The sequence below is a fragment of the Equus przewalskii genome, chromosome 1, assembly GCF_037783145.1.
Source record: "Equus przewalskii isolate Varuska chromosome 1, EquPr2, whole genome shotgun sequence".
Lineage (NCBI taxonomy): Eukaryota > Metazoa > Chordata > Mammalia > Perissodactyla > Equidae > Equus > Equus przewalskii.
Window position 1 is genome coordinate 55,387,807 of NC_091831.1, and position 15,835 is coordinate 55,403,641.

The following is a 15,835-nucleotide window of genomic DNA, read 5'->3' on the forward strand; positions in this document are numbered from 1 at the left end:
ATTTCAATAAAAATTCTAACATGTGTTTTCATGGAACTTGATAAGTTGATTCTGAAAGTTATACGCAAGAGCAAAAGGTAAGAACAACAATAATTTAAAGAAAAAAACAAAGGTGGCCAATTTGCCTAGAAGATATCAAGATTTAGTATAAAACTATAGTTAAGACATTGCAGTAGTGTTGGAGAGGTAAAGAAATAAAGCAGTGGAAGAAAATGGAGAGCTCAGAAACTTGTATACCTTGAAATGTATTTCAATTCTTCTATCAATCTATATTTACATATGGAATAGCAGTAAAAAAATTATAAACATTTGATGTGCATGCATTATATAAAACGTATTATATATGTCTGCATGTATTATATATGTGTATAGTATATACACATTTGTGCACACAACTACATATAAAACAATGTAAACATTTAAAAAGTGTGTGTGTGTGTGAAACAGTGGTAGCATTTCACATTAATTGGGAAAGGATCAACTATTTAATACATAATGGTATCTTAATGGTTAGCATTGCAAAAAAAAATACATCCCTGCCTCATGTTAGACATAAAAATAAATCTTAGATGAAATAAAGATCTAAATGTTAAATAATAATACTTCAATTTTTTAAAAGAAAACATGAGAACTCATAACATTTTTGTTGGAAAGATTTCTTAACAAGATGCAAACCAACAAACCATGGCACAGAGTAGGTGCTCAAACATCTATTAAAGGAATTAAAAATGGATCATATGTTTACATTAAAGATCTTAAAATCCTCTATGATTAAAATATTATTTTAAAAGTTAAAAGAAAAGCCATAGTCAACAGAAAATATTTTTAACAAACCTGAGCATTGCAATAAAAAAAGACAGTCCAATTAAAAATTGGCAAAGGATTGAAGCAATTCACGGAATTAGAGAGCCAAATGGTCAATAAATATGTGAACAAAAAATGCTCTCTTTAGTAATCAGAAAATTATCAATTAAAACCAATGAGATATATTTAATACTCTTCAGATTCAAAAGGCTTTTTAAAAAATGACAGCATCAAGTGGAAAAATGAGAATTCTCATAGAGTGTTGAGGGGAGTAATAAGTGACTTAGCCACTTTAGAGACCTAAGCGCAGAATTCTGCTCCCTGTGGGATCTCCTAGAAAACTGACATCACTTGTGAGATCGCAGTTGCAAGTCCTCTAGACTGCAGTTCTCCAGTCAGCTTTTCCTTGTTAATCATCGTTAAGTCCAAAGAAGCAGGCTCCCTGACTGTTTCCTCCGTGTTCCTAGAGACGAAATTGCCAGCAAGGCAAATCAAGCATTTAACACACACTCTACATTTAGTAAAACGAGAATCTCAGCAGATGTCCAGAGACTCAAAGTCTCTAATCATTGTTATATTTCACATCCTTACAACATTTGTGGTCTTTTTTAGGAAGTAATTATCCATATTATTTCTTGCTTATTCTAAGACAAGGTGTTTAAGATTGCCCTTATGTGAATCCTGATTGACTGCTTCAGGACCACTAGTTATCTAGAGATGATTCCCTGAAAATGCGTTGCTCTTCAGATTTAAAAGAACTGAATTGCAGACAAGAAAACACCTCTTGGCTTTTTTCAAACTTGTGCCTTCTTTTGATAAAGGGAAAAAGCAAGTCACTCTTTTCGTACTATTTGAGATTTCACAATAAACACTGACTGAAAATAAATAAAATCTGTTGGGCAAAGCACTGTCTTGATTTCAAACTATATCCTTCTCTCACAAGATTCTGGTATGGTCCCTAAGGGAATGTTACAAGAACCAGGTGCTAAGTAAAGAACTAGGTTCTTAGCAAGGAGTAAACCATGACCTTAGGATGAGTCATCTTCTGTGTTTAAAATAAATATTTTAATATCTTCCCATATGTATAAAAGTCTGAAGTAATATGTAATTTTTATAGCTGGCTTAATAAAAGAGACAGTAACTTAGTTATCATACCTGTGGACACAAGGTTTCCAGGTGATTGGCTGCGATTTTGACAATTTTAATCCCATCTTCATTTGCTGACATGGAACAAGCAAGATTTGCCACCTTCAATACAACCCAAAATAATGGAAATTACTCAGATTATCAAGGAAATTCAGAAACATTTGTTATCCTAGATAAGTAAGAGTATGTACATATTCATTGAAAATCTCAGTGACAAACAACAGTATTTTCATAAATGGCACTGGTATCTATTTTATGGAAGTATTCAGAGACTCTATTAAAACAAATAACAACAAAGGACTCTAGAAAATTGTTCAAAACAAAAAGGAAGATTGGTGAGTGGGTCAGTAAACCCTATACAATCTCTTGCTATCAAAATCTAATCCATAATAAGATGCTAACTATTATGGTTTTCTATGAGACTGAAAGAAGTTTATCAGTGGATTGAATGCTAATAGGTTCTTGGAATCTCATATAATTATGGTTTATTTTAAGTTTGTAATTGGTTTATTATTTTCCAGAGGTCTATTACGCATACTTAAGTTGTATTTAGAATGACTGTATCTTAATTCATGTTTTATTCAGAATCAGATATACTACAAAGCTGGACAAATACAAGATAATTAAATTCTTCCTCCTGCTCTTGATTTTCTGCTACAACTTCATGGCACTCTTTGACATCCCAGCAGTTGATTTGATTCAATCATTAGCAACACCTAAATTCCTTTATACATTACTGCTTTTGAAATGTATACTCTTTTCTAGTGAAACGGGTGCTCTTTTAAATAATTACCTTTATGTCCATTACCTAAGTCCGATATTTACAAACATTTTCTTTATACCAAGAAAGAGCCGTGAGAAAGAGCATGGGATTCCTTTCTCTTTCTTTGAACCTCCCTTATTCAACATCCCTCTTGCTAGCAGGTGAGTGTGTACAAAGCAGTGTTTACTCCAATCTACAAAATATGTCATTGTCTTCATCTCTGTAAGAAGATCACTTTTCTAACAATCATTTTTCTAACTTTTCTCCCTTAGTTGTTATATACTTTAACATATTGTATGTTTTACTGCTCTAATTCAAAATGCATTGAAGAGAAACTGTACATTAGCTGCACGCAATGGAAGTGAACAACAAACATATGTTTGGATCACTATTTGTAGAGTACCACAAATGTTACTTCAATGGGTTTATAGTCTCTGCTTTTTTATAGTATTACTTTTAATATGTCAATAGTGAAACACCTCCTTGGTTTGCATTTATATATAATGAAATAACAGCCATACATTATTTAACTGTGGAAGGGCATTGTTCACTTTATTAATGTACCTGGAAATGGCTTACTTGAAAAGGTCTTTTGTTGGCTTGAAGGTCACCATGCCTCAACTTTCATACCTGACACATAATTAGCACATTTGTGCATTATTTGAAAAGGGCAGCAGTTTCTGTGCCCCTCTCCCCACCTCCCAAGCCCCACTCACAGAAAGTGAAATTCAGCAGCCTAATTGCCTTGATATGTTTTATAATAATTTGCACTGAACTTGCAGAAAATATCTACCTGTAAATCTGGGCACTGTTTGTTTTAAGTAAAAAAAATTAAAAATTAGTGGCTCAATTTTTTGGTCAAATCGGATGAATGATGTTTAATCCAGTTTAAAAATTACAGAAAGGCGTCATATAGACATTTTTTTACTTTATTTTTTAATGCATCTTCTTTCTCTCTTTTCCCCCTTTTAAAAACACACATTCTCGTTCTGGACATTTGATGGCCACAATGTTTATCTCGGTGCTTACTGTAAGCCAATTCAGTGACTAACATAACATGGAAATCATCCTAAACACAAAGTTTCTATTTACATCAGCAGGCTTAAGTTTTATAAAACTCTCAATTGAAAATACAACACAACTAAAAGTTTTCTACTCAATTAATGATCATATTATCATGCTTGCTTTCTTCCTTTACTCAGATATATCTGAACCACCCCTTACCAGAACTGCTCTGTGTCAGGTAAACTTTCTAGATAACTAAGTACTATTTTCAGATTAAGGCAGGTGGAGTTTTGGTGATAATTTTATACAAACAAATTTGAAATTATAATATAGCTGGTATTCTTTGACAAAACAGAAAAAGTTAAGTGATAGAAATAAACTCTCTTTACATTTCTAACTTGAGTGATTTGTGACATATTTTCCAAGGTCACATCAATGTCAATGAAATGAAATGAAATGGAAATGGAAGCCAAATGTAAATGAAAGCCAAAATGTCTTCTAACAATATTCCTAAGCTCCGTGAGGCTCTTCCGGCAGTCAAGTGTGCTCCCAAGCACAGTATGAAGCCTCCCCCCTACCGGTCAAAGAAAGCAGCATGCAGACAAAATATTTTGTAAAATAGTTTGATATATTTGGAAATCTGGCATCTTTTGTATATCTAACTTTGACAATGTTTCAAAAGTCTGTGTAAAGTTTCTTATTCAAGAGACCGTTGTCGAAAGTTTCTGCCCACTAAGGGAAATTAGGAACAGGAAGGTTTTGGGGACAAACAGACCTGGGTTTAAACATCGTTCTCACAATTAATAAACTTTTTGATCATCAGCAAAATGTTAACTTCTCTGAGTCTATTTTGTCGCCTGTAAATGGGTATGATAAGACCTACCTCACTGGACTGCTTTGAGGGTGAAATGGGATGTGTGGAGATGACCTGCCACCAGTAGCCCTGATGATGTATAATTTTTTTTCCAACTCATCTATTTCTCTACTAATGGGGAAAGAACATCCACTGTCTAAACACATTTTATAGAATTAAAACCTTAGGAACCTAAAGAAATTTGGCAAAATATCTATATTGAGCCACAAACTCAAATGTTTTCAGGACCCATGCAAGGAATACAAACAGAGTCTAGATGTAACTAAGTGGTTGGGCTGGGGTGGAAGGTACCCAGGCAAACATGAGTGTGTATGCCCTACCTAAAGGCATTAGAACTCATTAAAACAAGATGAAATAAAAGGAAAAACTCACCGACTTGACCAAACTAACAGTCTACTGGTTTACTTTAGTTCATAGGTCACCAGTTTGTGATCTCTGACCCCATTCTCTAATCCTTTATTGTACAGATAGGAAAACAAAGTCAAACAGGGAGAAGAAACCTCCTCAAACCATCAAATGACCGGGAGACTACTAACCAGGGATATGTATGTGCTCTTTATGCCACTCTGAATTATAGTATTGACAAAGCTTCCTGCATTGAAATGAGTGACCAGACTTTTTATTGATATTGTGCTATATTCTTAACCCAGTCCAAGAAAATCAAAGTCTAAATTATCCTAACTAAATGGGACCAAAGGCACTCAGGGAAATTCACAAGTTTATTAAAAACAAAATGCTGGAACTCAATGTTCTCTCATTTTTACAAAAGACAATTATATCATTAAAATCATTACTGATACTGTAATAATTGCAAAATTAAATTAAAAAAATCTTCAAAGAGGGACATATTGTCATGTTACTGAGAGGGGAGCGATTTTTTTTACATCAGTACGTCTCTCGGGAGCCTCTCTTCTTCTCACTAGTCCTTCTGCCCTCTAAGATGTATGTCCCATTCCAGACCCTTTAAACCTGACTAAATGTACTGCCCTATCAGGTCTTTAAAAAAAAGTTGTAGACAACAAGGCCTGGCCAGCTCCTGAACTAATTCACATTTATTATCATCCTATTGATGTTTGTTTTCCTCTTCCTGGGTCCTAGTTCAAGGTCTGTATGTCAATTTTGTATGTTCTTGTCCTCCTGGACCTTGGTTCTTCCTTTTCTCCTGGCGTAGAGCATGTCTTAGGTGAGAAGTCTCTGTTCTGAAACCTGGCTTTGTAGAACCCCGCCAGCTAGGCTAGTTCTGTCCCTCACTCTCCACCAAGGTCAGGGCCATATTTGACCCAAAAGAATGACTCACTAATGGTAGAGCCAAGGATAGTTATAAAAAAGATATTTGGGGATTGAAGATTTTCTCAATGACCTTTCAATCAGTGTACCATGCTACAGGATTAACTCTGCTCTTCATCATTACTTTGTACTGATCTGGTAAAGAGACTATATTTTAAAAGTATTGAATACCAGAGAATGCTATATTTTAACATTCTAATATCAAGTTTTATTAGGAATCGCAGGAGCACTAGTTGTCTTCTCAGTCATCGTAGACAACTGAAACGCTATCGTTGCCAGGAATAAGCTCACTGTTTGGACAGCTGCTCATCATACATCAGTCATCTGCCAGTAAGGAGTTCTCACACAGATAGCTATCTGTGATACGATTTCTCAAGAACATGAAGTGAACTTTGATGTTTGGTGAGATTTCCACTGTCACACATTCGTTGTTTATATATAATTCACATAATTGTAATATCATCTAACTACGTATCTTGGCTTTCAATGAGGGAGAAAGGTCGCTGTCTCATTTTCATTCAGATGGTCATGCAACTCCAGCGTAAACACTTTCAGACACAGAGAATTCAATGTTTTGCAGGGCAGCCCGTTCCCTTTGCAGGGTAGTCCAAAGGTACTTTGCAGGATAGTCCAAGATAAGAAGTTCTTCCTTACAATGAGGTGAAATCTTTCTCACAACAACTTTCTCACAGTGGTCATAGAATCCAGAATGTCAAATACCTTTAATAATAGAAATAAGGTTGGACCCATAGAAAGTCCATATTAGTAATCTTCAATGGATGGCATAAATTAGATGATGAGCATAATAGAATCACCAGTAAATAGCTATTGAAAAGAAAACTCCATGTTCCTTCTGCCAAGATATTCTAATCTATTCAGTCTGTCTACAGGTGGAAGTTAGTGGGATATAAAGTATGTTTAATTTAATTTTTAAAAATTCCCCAGGTGGGTTTGATATAGCACCCTCCACACACACAGAACACGCATATAAACATTTGGCCGGTAGGTTGATTTTCATTTGTTAGGACAGATACTACATTTGAAGATTAATGTTAAGGGGCAAAAATCTACATGAGGTATGACCTGAATATACATGGAATAGGAAGTCAGAGAAAAGACTTCACAAATTAGAGACAAGAAATAATGACATATTACAATAAGAGAAACAGTGCTTAGTCTATTACGGCTACTATAACAAAAATATCATTGACTGGGTAGCTTATAAACAACAGAATTTATTTCTCACAGTTCTGGAGGCTGAGAACTCCAAGAGTTAGGTGCTGGCAGATTTGGTGTCTGGTGAGTACCAGCTTCCTGGTTCATAGACGCCACCTCCTAGCTGTAACCTCACATGGCAGAAGAGGTGAGCGATCTCTCCAGGGCTTCTTTTAATAAGAGAACTGATGACATTCACGAGGGTTCCACCCTCATGACCTAATCACCTACCAAAGGCCCCATCTCCCAATACCCTCACCTGGGGGTTGGCTTCAACATATGAATTTAAGGGACACAAACATTTATTCTATAGCAAATAAAGAAAAATTTAACGATCGAAATACCCAGGAAATAAGAAAATCAAATGTAGGAGAAATTTCTGACCTTCTACGCAAAATCCATTCCTCCTCCTGGCAAAGAAGGCTGATTTTCCTTTGGAGAAGTGCTGTCTCCTCCTCTAACCCCGTGGTGTAAAGACTTGATCTGACTGTTAATCAAGGCTCCTTGTCCTCCTCTAGCCCTGGCATGGGTATATCCATCACTTCCTCCTGCCGAGAGTCCTGGGGCAGTCTTTGTTCCTTCTCAATCCAAGCCCTCTTCTTTCCTTTTGTCTGTACTTAATGTGCCCTACCTTCTTTCTTCCAATGAAGTCTCTTTTGTTTTCTACTTAAATAAGCCAAATTCATTTTATGTTGCATGCAAGCATAACTGGATGTAGTACTGAGCTAGATATTTATACACCAATTATGTACTAATGTTAGATGGTTACTTTCAGCAAAGTTAAAGGCTGGCCATGCAGAGCCATAATCACTCAAGTGAAAGGCATCTTCTAATCAAATGTCTGCCTCTGGATTTAGACCTGAATGTGCTAGTGTCAGGGGCAAATGCGGGGAAGGAGGTGCTCATTTCAGCACCTGCACAGATAGATAAACACATTTGTGCTTGTCTTCCTTTGAATATCGAATCCTTCAATGTCTATTAGGACATTTTATACATTTGGAGTTTATACATTATACATTTATACATTATATACATTTGGAGTTTTATCCTTTATTTTTCATTTGATTTTTGGATTCATCCTTTTAAAAGCTGCCCATTTTGTCTAAAAACATTCCTTTTATGTGCTCTTTAAATTCATACCTATACATTAAGACCTGGATCAAATATCATCTCCTCCACAAACCTTTCTCCATTTCCCGCAGTCAGAACTTACACCTCTACCTTCCATTCTCCCACAGTTACATACAGTACATACTTCCTGCTCCCTGGACTCACTCGTGTACCTTTCAGGTGGTAAGCTGCTAGACGGTAAAGACAATGATGTATTCTGTTTTAAAATTATTTTTCATCAAGAAAAGTATCCTAAATAGTATTTAGTCCGTGTAAATAAATAATAATAATTTATGTTTGTTCATCTGAAAACTGAATTATCATGAATAGAAATGATTTTCTGTGTCTTAAACTAATATCATCAGTGAATTGTATTTCTTAGAGGCTTTAGTACTACTTAATTTGTTCATTGGAAACTGTGTTCTTCCTCTGCCCTCTCCTCATCAAAAAGAAGAGAAGTTCCTAGTTAGCTGTAATAGGAGAATAAAGTAAGTATTATAACTTCAATTTATGGAAGAAGAACCCCTGAGAAAAGAAAGCCTTTGGTCATTAAACTTAATTCTCCAGAGTAGATCTCAGTTTGACTGTGTGTTTTTATTGGGAAAATCAAAATCTGGCAAATCTGTAGCAGAGATACAAATGAACATGGGCAAACTTTGAGTGAGAGTACAGAAATAATATAGCTGAAAGGAGTTCTTTATTTTTAACTTGGTATTTGCAAAGGAGATTTGGATTTCTTTCTGAATTTAGAAAAGATAAAGGTTCACAAAAGCTTATGAAGAGGCATGAAGAAGGAAAAGAGAGGCCTATGCCCTTTGGACACACTAATAAATAGCAAAATTATAAATCACCAGCCAAATCATTGATAGAAGGAACACTAGAAGTTCTTCAGGTTGGTGAGAAATATCCAGAGTTGGACTAGATACCTCAAATTTGAGTTCCATTGAGATTATATAAGTAGACATAACCAATAGGTAATTAGGTGTCTAGTTAGGAGGGGTCTACAGTGGATCCTAGTTAGGAAATCAGTAGCTTGTCAATGGGAGTTGGATGTGATTGTGTAGGGAGCAAATATTCTTAGAAGAGTATCTAAGACATCAATATTTATTAGGCAGACAGAAGAGGATAATCCTTCCGTGAGTCTTAGAAAAAGCGGCCAGAGATAGAGGTTACCCCCAATATTCCCATGTCATAGAGGCCGGGAAAAGAGAAAATTTCAAGAAGGTGGTCTCAAATATCAAATATTGAGAGGTCAAGTCAGTAATCTCTGAAGTTATCCGTTGATTCAGCCGCACAGAGGACCATTCTTAGAGTGTTTAGGTGGAATGAAGATGGTCAGACGAGCCTAGTGTGGACAGAGGACTGTGTAGGTGCGTCTTGTGACTCAAAGCAGAGAGCTAGAAGAAGCCTAGACAACACTCACACTCACTCTCCCATTCCTATATCTAGCCATTTCTTTTGATTTCACCTCTCAAACATCTCCTGAATCATCTACTTTTCTTGTTCCCCACCCTAGTCAAGTTTGTCAGTTTCATTTTTTTATTCTTATGTCCAGTCTTAGCTTTTATTCTTAGCCACTGTGACTTCTCTATAACATGCTCACCATACTGCAGCTGACAAATTTTTTCAAATGCAAATTTGATTCCCCCATCATCACCTCCCCATACCTATATCATATCACCTTCCCTCAAGGTCTTTTATAGTCTGGTCCAAGACTCATCATGCATAGCTCTTCTTCTCTCTTTGCTTCAGCTGTATCAACCTATTCTCAGATATCCATGCTTCCTCTGCCACAGGACATTTGCACATGCTGTTTCTTTAGCCTGGAATATGCTCCTCCTCCTTCTTCACTGCCAGCTTTATACCACTTAGACCTACTTAACTACTATCCATCAGTTGTCTGCTCAAAAGTAATTCCTTGAAGATTTTCACCAACACTGCTTCCGCCACCCACCCCTGAGACTTCTTCTACTCAAGTCAGGTTTTTCCTTTAGAGTGTGATTCTCAGTTTGTAATTATATCTTCACTGAAGAGATTATTTGATTAGTAACCATTTCTTCTGCTTTATACGGACAGGGGCCTTATCTGTGTTTGCTCATCATTGGGCCCTCAGTTCATAGTACCTGAGATATGGTAGGCAAACAATAAATAGTTCTTCAGTGAATGAATAAATGCATGAATGCATGAATAAGTATGCTTAAAAATGTATCATCTCCAAAGAAAGAGCAAGAAATGGAGTTTAGAGGGAGGAGACTGCAACAGAAATCCAGGACAAGCGAGAAAGGAGAATGAAATTTCCCTTTGAAATTCATTTGCAATATTCCACAAAGGCTTAGACAGCTGGACTTCAAAGAAAAGTAACATACTTTTCTTCTAGTCTGGTCATCATACTTAACGCACCTGGGGGGGCAGCTTCTTTCAAGTTTTACTTTCACTTAAGATATCAAATTGGGAACCACTGAGTAGCTCCCAATTTAGCTTTTAATTTATTTATTTTTAATCAAGTAAAATAATTCTTCAAAGGGTCCAAGCTGGCTGCCAAATGCTGGTGAGGATGGCAGATGGAAAGAGGCGCGGTAACTCCGGTCAACAAGCCCAGGAGCTTTATGTCTCGCGCAGAACAGAATGTAACGCATGTTTTGTTTCCAGACAAGCCTGGCTCAGAGGCCTGGGGCTGAGTCTGAGAAGTGCAGAAGGGGGTCCGTGATCTCCCAGTGTTGGCGTCCCAGTGACCTCTGGCTAAACAAGCCAGCTCTGCTATTTCTCCCGGTGAAACAGTGCTGCTCTGCTGCTCCTTGTAGTAACAAGAAATGGCCACGAATTATGAGTTTTGTAGGAAATTTAACTAATAGAATTGTACTATAAAAGTGCATAGCAAGATTCAGGGGAAAAATTTCACCAAGTAACATATTGAGTATGCACCTATAATGTTGGCTGGCAACTGCCAGGGAATCAAAGACAGTGGAAGTGAATTTCAAGATACACAATCTACTTAAAGGGACACATGAAATAGAGAACAAAACTGTAGTTTCTGAGTACAATAGGAAGCTAGAGGTAGGCAAACTCATCGAGGCGAGCGTAGTCAGGGATTTTCATGGAAACAAATTGTTACCAAGGAGCTTCATATTCTCTTGGGCTTTGCATCTCAGGCTGCCTCCCAAATTTTAGGAATCTTAAATCACACAATCCTGTCTCTGATATTAGTTCTGCTAATGTCCCTGTCTTTGGTTACCTGTCTGTAAGATGAGGAAGAGATTAATTACTTGAGATCTAGGACCACTTCCATTTCAATAATTGTGTTTTACTGATTATGTAACCTGATAACCAAATTAGACAGGAATTAGATAAGGGGCAGAGCTATCAGGAAATTTTCTTGTTAATTTAAACATAAAATTTCTAAATAAAATACTGGCAAATTAAATCCAACTATGTAATAAAAGAATAATAATACAGCAAGACAATGTAGTTTACTCTAGAAATAAACCTGTGGCTCATGATTGAGAAATTTAACAATGAACTTTCTTGTTTTACTATATTTCAGTGGATTTTGGAAAACCATTTGATGTAGTTTTATGCCTATTCTTATTAAAGCAAGAACAAAGCTTAACTAAACAAATAAAAAAACCTTAGTGAGCTATGACTAGAAGAAATCATTCATAACCTGAAACAGGTCAAATTCCAGAAATTTACAGCAAATATCCTGCTGAAAAGTCAAGATTAAGATAAGCATTCCTACTGTCACTGAGGCTAATCAGTAACTTACTCAAAGTTCTAGTCAATCTAAATGAATCTAAAAAATAAATGGTAGCTGTAAATATTGTAAAGAAAGAGGAATTATTTATATCCGCAGGTGACAAAATTGTTTACCTAGAGAATGAAAGATAATTATCTGAAAAGCTGTTGTTCCTATTGAGTAGTGAGTAATATATATGACTTATCTATACATCAGCTGCATCAAAATAAAAGTTTTAGTAACACAGTTTCTCTGTCATAATAGCAACTAAAGTTATAAGTTTCATAGTATATATACCTATTAAGAAATAGGTATAACGATATCATATATATGCATATGAGCACATCTTTGTATGCATATGTGTATGTGTATGAAATTTTACTCAATGACATAAAGGAACGAGTGAATGGGGGAAAATATCATATTCCTGGATGGGAATACTCAATATTATAAAATAAAATGTCAACTCTCACTAAATTTGTCTATCAATTTAATAGAAATTGAACTTAGGTTAATTTTAACATACATCTGGAAGAGAATATGAACGACTAGCAAAGATGATTTACGAAAAAGAAGAATGAAGGAAAGTATAGTGAGCGAGTAATTAAAACACACAGAAATTCAGTGCTTTTCAGAGAGATGGGGAAACAATAATGGTGATGGCCCAATTGGCTACTACTTGGTGAGGGGACAGAGGAGTCCAATGAATGTAAAAAGACTGACACATAAAACTGCATAAAAAATTTTTAAACTTCAAAATAATGAAAACCTATAAAGTTAAAATGCAAAAGATAGACGAATGTATTTGTTATATATAATAACTCCCAAAAGATTATTATCCATAAGGTATAAATAGCTCCCACATATCAATAACGAAAAGGGGACATTAAAAAATGGACAAAATATTTAAACAGATACTTCACATATGAAATACAATGACTAATAAATAGACGAAAAAGTTTCTAATCTCCCTCTTGATCAATTAAGCCAGAAATGCAACTAAAACAAGAAATTGCTATTTTTGCTTCCCATATTAGTAATAATTAAAAAATCTGATATTATCCAGTATTGCTGAGGTATGGGGAAGCCAGTGGAAGGTACATGGACAACTTTTGAGAGGGCAATTTAGCTTCATCTAGGAAAGTTTAAAGATTGTAAAACAGCAGCAATTCAATGTAATGTAATCTGTCCTTCAGAAATAGTTGCATATGTGAACAAACATATAGTCACAGGCAGGTTCATTGCAACTTTATTTGTAAAAATGAAAAGGAATCTAAATATTTATCAATGGAGAATAAATTAAATTATGTAATACTATGATTCTGTAAAAAAAGGAAAAAACTTTCTGCTAACAAAGTATCTCAAATATGTAGTTTAAGTGAAATTATTGCAGAATATATGTGTTCCTATTTAAATAAAGTTATGTATGTACAGTTATGTACAAACGCAAAGTATGAAGTCTACAGTAACAAATCTCAACTGTTACCATGAGTTACATATGGGAAAGGAAGTGGATTACTATTGCCATGAAGAGAAGCCTCTCATTTTAACTTGGTGTTTCTAAATTGACCGAAAATTTTCCAAGTATCTTTTTTCACTAACAGTTATCTAATTAAAAAAAAAGGTGATTTATGAAACAGTTCTATATGTATTGACTTGGAAACGTGCCGATGACAAGTAAAACAGGATGTATAGCAACCTCATTTGTTAAAGATGGTGAGTGTATGTGTGTGTGCGTACGAAAGTGTGATATCTAAAATATTATTCACCAAAATGGTAATTGTAGTTGTATCTGAGGAGTAAGACTCAAGATAATTTCAACTTTCCTTTTTCATACTTTAAAAAATTTATAGTTTGTGCTATTATAATGAGAATGAATCATTTTTATAACTAGAAAAAACAATAAAGTAATTTTCATTTTGAAGAGAATAAAAAATTTCTTTGGTCAGCAGGATCGTATTAATCAAGACGCTTTCTGCAAAATCTGAGGATCCAGAATCACTTAAAAATAGGGTTTCCAAAAAATACAGATACATAATGACTAAATACTGCTGGGAAGAAAATAGTTTTATTGTCTCATATGCTGCTATATTTAAAATGATGATTCACAAATATGGTTGATAATTTACAATACGAGAACCAGGCACTGGTTTTACCTCACGTTTATTTAATACAATGACAAATATCAAATGAATCAAAGCCCATTGCCAACGACAAAATCAGACGACCCAAAAATGACCTTAATAAAGAAAAAAGTCAATTTGGAATGCTAAAAGTATTCCGTACATGGGATGTGTATGTGTGTGTGTTTGTGTGTGTGTGTGTCTGTGTCTTTGTGTTTGCCTGCAGTAGATACGTGATGATGATTCTTGTGGTTAAGGGATTATAATATAGTCTTACATTTCTTTCCTTCTCTTATCTTACCCATGCCATCCAACTGTATTCAAATTTGCATCTGAATTTCTTGTTCCTCTCCAATGAATCATTAAAGATGAAAATTTTCATTTGTCTAAGAGGACATATGTCAATGTTGTTCTAAAAAACGGCATTAGTATGCTGTGTTAGTATGTGCCATCACAAAAGAAACAAATGAGATGAAAACAAACACACACACACACACACACACAGGACTTCAACAGTTTTGGCTGTTAGAGAGTCACTTCTAATAAATTATCTGAAGTACACGTTCCAGAGCTCAAATTGAGGTCTGCAATGCATACTACTCCAAGAGTCCCATTTACCAAACACATTTCTCATCTTTTATTTTGGAACAATATATAACTGTATATAAATACACATGCACCATATTGATATACAATGTAAATTATAATGGTAAAACCAGCTAGACAGTTTCCTCAAGGTCCCTCTCTAAATTAAGCTATTATTTACTTCAGAATCGCCACCCAAAGGATAATAGTAGTGCCACCTGCCAAGTAAGTGTAATATAATAAACAGCATCAAATAAAATCCACTTAACTACCAAGGAGACAAAACAAATCTGAACTGTAAATTAAAGACTAGATCAAGTGTTGTTCCCTGAACTAGTAATATCTTTGTTGTCTGCTGAGGGTCAAGCATAAATATCAAGCATGCAGGTCCAATAAGTCGTTATTAATAGGATCAGTGTGTAAAGGGCAGATGTCAAAGATACCATAATTGTCCTTCCTTATCATTGAAATTGACATCAAATTTCAACGCAATTTTTTGACTGGTGACCTGACCTCTCAAGGGGCAGAAAGAGAACTGATTTTCTTAAAGAGAGGCAGACTATGCTAAAGCCAATACTGGATAAAGTTTTCAGTTAGTTTAATGCTGAACTAACATCTTTCATACATGTCACATATTCAAATGCCATGATGGAAACAGAAGTTGCCATACACTGCGAAGTTAATTGAATCATATTGTATAAACTTCACAGATATGAATGAGACAGCCGAGATCACCTGGTTCCCTGACTAATCAAGACATCCACACAGAGATACATTCCTTACTTTCATAAAAGAAGGGGTCTCTTAGTAGAGTGACAGTTGGCAATCAATCATCTGACAGCTTTTATTTCGGAAGACATCAGAACAATAACCTGTGCAACTATTTTTTTTCCTTGTAGGCATCTGTTTATGATTAAATTCTAACTTTGGGGGAAATAAGTAAACAAGCTTTAAGATTACTAGAATTATAATCCTGGAGAAAGAACCTTGTCTCTCAGCGTAAATGGCCCATAGTGAGCAAGACAAATTGAAAGAACACAATATGTGTGAGACAGTGTGTATACCTGTGTATGCAGAAAAGGGAGGACAGTAAGTTTGGTTGCTTATATGCGTATGAAGGTCCCAGAAAAATATGTAAATCAGTATACTACTATTAAATACTATAATTTCTGTATCCCCTCATCCTTGGG

General features: G+C 35.3%; 1 protein-coding gene across 23 annotated transcripts in view; it reads right to left on the reverse strand.

The window, feature by feature from the left end:
* The window catches only part of CTNNA3 (catenin alpha 3), a 1,517,748-nt gene that overhangs the window by 556,702 nt on the left and 945,211 nt on the right, over positions 1–15,835 (reverse strand). For all 23 annotated transcript variants that reach the window (XM_070563754.1, XM_070563769.1, XM_070563716.1 and 20 more), the window contains one exon: positions 1,960–2,052. In XM_070563754.1, the coding sequence (XP_070419855.1) occupies positions 1,960–2,052 (93 nt within the window). The remainder of the gene's footprint in view (positions 1–1,959; positions 2,053–15,835) is intronic.